The sequence below is a fragment of the Chrysochloris asiatica genome, unplaced genomic scaffold, assembly GCF_000296735.1.
Source record: "Chrysochloris asiatica unplaced genomic scaffold, ChrAsi1.0 scaffold00347, whole genome shotgun sequence".
NCBI classification, from domain to species: Eukaryota; Metazoa; Chordata; class Mammalia; order Afrosoricida; family Chrysochloridae; genus Chrysochloris; species Chrysochloris asiatica.
The window spans coordinates 1,268,632-1,273,116 of NW_006408865.1; the positions used below are offsets into that span (position 1 = coordinate 1,268,632).

General features: G+C 37.4%; 1 protein-coding gene across 1 annotated transcript in view; it reads right to left on the bottom strand.

The window, feature by feature from the left end:
* Nucleotides 1-398: 398 nt before the first annotated feature.
* IKBIP (IKBKB interacting protein) overlaps nucleotides 399-4,485 on the bottom strand; it is a 17,869-nt gene continuing 13,782 nt past the window's right edge. The window contains exon 3 of the mRNA XM_006875932.1: nucleotides 399-1,235. Coding sequence (XP_006875994.1) covers nucleotides 399-1,235 — 837 coding nt within the window. The remainder of the gene's footprint in view (nucleotides 1,236-4,485) is intronic.

Consider the following 4,485-nt stretch of genomic DNA (forward strand, 5'->3'; position numbering starts at 1 on the left):
ACCTAGAGGTTAGCAGCCCAATTCATTAGAATAGGTGAAATCTATAATGAGGTCAATGAATTATTAGAAAAATATCAAAATTAGTAAGGATATTGCTTTAGAAAGTATGGAATATATTTTACATATTTGTATATAAAATAGTTAAACTGAAATAAATTCTAGTGCTTGAAAACATAAGCTTTGATTATCTGGATAATCCATTTATATGGCTATTTCATTTATTTTCCAATAATGCAGAATAGAGTGAGATATATCACAATAACTCAAAAGCATGAAACTAATCAATTTCTGTATAAAATAATATGGTTCCTAGTGGCTGGTGGGTTTGAACTGTCAACCAAGCAGTCCAATACTTATCCTACAGCTCTACCAGGGCTCTCAGAATAAATGCAGTGAGTTTAAAAATCACCATCAATTCCTTTATTTTCTGGATTATGTTCTTCAAAAGTTTTCTTTTCTCTTGTATTTGAATATGCTATAAAGTCATGAACTTTCCCTTTCAGAACACCCAGTTCATTTTGCATTTTTAATATGCTATTGTCATACTGAATTCCTTCAAGGGTTTGCTGCATCTCCAAAATTTCAGAAACTGCTTTCAGCATATCATCCTCCATATTAAACATCTGTATAGTCAACTCTTCCATTTTCTTTTCTGTCACTATTAGATCCTGAGAGACTTTGAGAACAGAGTGAATAGCATTTTCAATTTTTGGTAAATGTGTCTTGCATTCTTCAACTTTGGTATCATAGTTGGAAAGTTTACTAGTCAAGTCTTCATCTCTGGCAAAAAGAGCATGTTGTTCCTCTTGTAACTTTTCAACTGCTTTTGCATCAGAGCCAAGTTGCTCCTCTATTCGGAGAAGATCTTCTTCTTCTTGTCTTTTGACTGTTCTAATATTTCTCAGTGTGCTGTCTTCCAACTCTTTCAGTCTTTGGGTGAGCAATTTTAGCCCTTGTTCAGCCAAGTTAATTTGGACAGTAACTTGAGAATGTATATGTTTTGCTTCTAACGTGAAAGTGTTTGTATTAACATTCATTTCTTCTAGGCTTCTCTTCCACAAATCTGTAACATTCTGGAATTTCTCATTAAGGCTTTGCATCTTTTGAGTGAGCATCTCTTCGCTATTTTGAATGCCATGTATGACGCTTTGGAGGCTGGACACTTCCTGCTCAAACTGGGTCACCAAAGACATGGATAATGTAGCTTCCTGCAGGATACTTTCAGTAGACTCAAGCTGCATTTATAACACAAAACAATTCCCATGGCTACTTAATCATTGTTATATTAAAGAAACACACGAACAATCAAGAGCATGACATGTACCAAGCTCAAATATTTGAAGATGTCTAAAATTTCCTAGAAATTTATAGACAGAAACATTTATTACTTTAGTAGCTGTTTTAATATATTTGAAACAATTAATAGATTAGCTATGCTACAAAATTACAGGCCTGAAGTTATGATCCTATATATTTATGTAGCTTTATGTACTCATATTCAAGAAATAAACAATGCTACAGAAGCCTGCGTCTGTCTAACACATTTCCCTCTTTTTTACTCCAACTAAAAGTAATTGGCGTGTCATTTTTATGGTTATTTGGCTTTTAGAAATGGTGGTAACTTAATTTTAAAAGTTACCACATTTCCTATAAGGAGCTCTGGCAGCATAATGGTTACGAGTCAGGCTGCTAACCTCACGGTCAGCAGTTTGAAACTACCAGTGGTTCTGTGGGAGAAAGATGAGGCTTTCTGCTCTTGTAAAGATTTACAGCCTTGGAAACCCTACACAAGGTCACTATGAGCAGGAATCAACTCCAGGGCACAAGGCCACCACGTTTCCTAAATCCTATGATTCTGGAGGAGTTTTTTATTGGAACCGATTTATTGATCAACTTCTTGCAGAGAAGGTACCAGATTCAGATTTCATAGCTATAAAAAAGGTAAATATGAATTAAAAACTGTTTAGTGTGACAATCCTCATCAAATGATAACATGTTCTAAGGATGTGTAAAGTATGATAAGTCCCTGGAACCTATGAGGGCCAGGCTGTACATGACTTTTAGTCTACATCCACACATAGGTAGGGACTCCTGGTGTGGCGCTGTAGGTTCAACACTGGATTGCGAATCACAAGGTCAGCAGTTCAAACCCACCAACTGCTCCTTGGAAACCTTATACAGGATTGCTATGAGTTGGAACTGACTAGACAGCACTTAAAACAATAACACATAGGTAGCAGCACCTTAGAATTTATGGGGAAGCCTAGACACAGTCATTAATTTCTCAAAAGTTTACAGCACTGTGTTGAAGAATATATATAATGGTTAACAAGACACAGCTTAGTTTAATTGGGGAGGAAGACAGTCTGTATGCACTATGAAAGAACTTAGGTGGGGTATCCAACTTAGACTTCGATGATTAATAAAAGTATTCTAGGCTGATGAAAGGAGATGTAGATAGGTCTCTTGTGATACAATAGTGAATAATTGTCATCAAGAATGATTGTGAGGGTTGGAAATGTAAAGGCAGATGTTTTGTAGCAAAAGGAGGGGAGTGACTGACTGCATTCTAGGAGCAGAGGTCCCTGAGACCATGAAGGGACAAGAGCGGAGAATAGGACCATACCCAGAGAAGTAGTGACACCAGAGATAGAGGCAGAGATGATGACGTGGAGATATTGAGCAACTGGGGACTTTAGACCCAGAGAGGGAGAGGGGTTGACCGGGTGTGTGTGTGTGTGTAAGTCTGTAGGGTATACCCTTTGGTTGGTTGATGATGGATGCATGGAGGGGATTGTAACCATGGCAATGAAATGATATACGATAGGATGAATGTAAAGCTAATGTTCTCACATGTAAACTATCACATAATTCACAATAAAACATTTAAAAAAAGAAAAGTGAAAGTATTACCTAATATTTACTTCCAATAACTGCTACCTAATATTTACTTCCAATAACTGCTACTCTAAATCATCCTACATGCTCCTACCAGATTAAGCTTTTAAAACTGCTATGTACATGATATCATCATATCACTGTTAGAAAGTCTATGAATAGGCTAAAGTACCAAATTCCATGGCCTCTCCACAAGTAGCCACTTTCTCCTCTCTGCGTAGCTAAGTGTCCTTACTGACTCTCAGCTCCTCAGTTCAGCATTGTTTCAGAGCCATAGCCCTATCAGCCTGAACTCTTGTAGCACCTAATGTTTTACATTGTGCCACTTCTTTGACCCTTAGTAGATGTAATTTTGACTTCACTCTTTACCAGATTTTGTACTTGACAATGGATATAAAAAGATAAATATGTAAAGCATGGTTCCTGACTTCAGTTTCACAGGCAAGATAGGAGAGACAGTGTTTTAGATATTTTACATCATATATCCTGGAGTCCCACTAAGATTCAGTACCTCCCGTGAGCCAGTTAGCTTATTAGGCACCAGGGAGATAGAGATGAAATGCATGTTGTTTGCAGCTTGAAAGAAGAGCAAATTAACAACCACCCAAAATCACAGCAGATAGTTATTACTGTCACATCAGAATTCACATAGGGAGCTTAGAGGAGAAGTACAAAGTGGGGAGTGCAATGAAGAAAGACTTAGAAGTAACTCCAAAATCTGACTTTTTAACAGACTGATGAGTTCACCAGGTGAAGAAGATGGAAAAGCCTCTAAATTCTTTAGGATAAAAGATCATGTCTTATGCTCCTTTTCCTTCTTAAAGGAATACCCTAGCAATACATTAAATATACAAGTCCACGGCATTAAACAGCATCAAAACCCAGGGAGAAACAGTCACCTTTTAAATTTACATACAATCTCTACATTAATGTCAAGGTGAAAGTCTCAGTTGGCTGCTGCTCTGTCTCTCACTCTTTCCTGCCACTTGTATATCTTCCTTTTTAACAAAGAGGGACCAGGCTAGGGGTCAGGAATCTGGCAGGCAAAAACAATGACTACAACTTAGTAATGCATTTTCATTGGGAACTTTTTAAAGGTTAATTTTATTTTGTGGCAAGTGATTTCCCACTAGGATGGTAATGTTAAAACATCTTTGATACCAAACGAACTTGAGGAAAACGAATGAGTAAGTTTAAAGGGGCATATTAAGGCACTAAAAGAACAGGCAGTATGCAAGACAGGCACAAACACAAGAAGGTGACACTCATGGGAATGAAATCTGGATGTTTTCCCTTCAGCCTTCCCCTGTACTGGCAACAATGTGGAGGACAGAAATGTGTTCATGCCCTCATTTCTTCCCCAGTGTCTGTCACTACGTGATACAGGCCAGAAGCTTGGAGAAGGACTTGCTTAAGACATTTTAAAAGTTACCTCATTTTCGACCAATTAGTAGATAGGTCTGCAGGGTGGACAACTGGCCAGGGCCGTAGTTAATTAAGGAATTAAAATAAATAATTTGAGACATATTAATTGAGGAATTAATATAAATAAATGAGACATGGGGAAACCTGTGCATGAAGAATTCA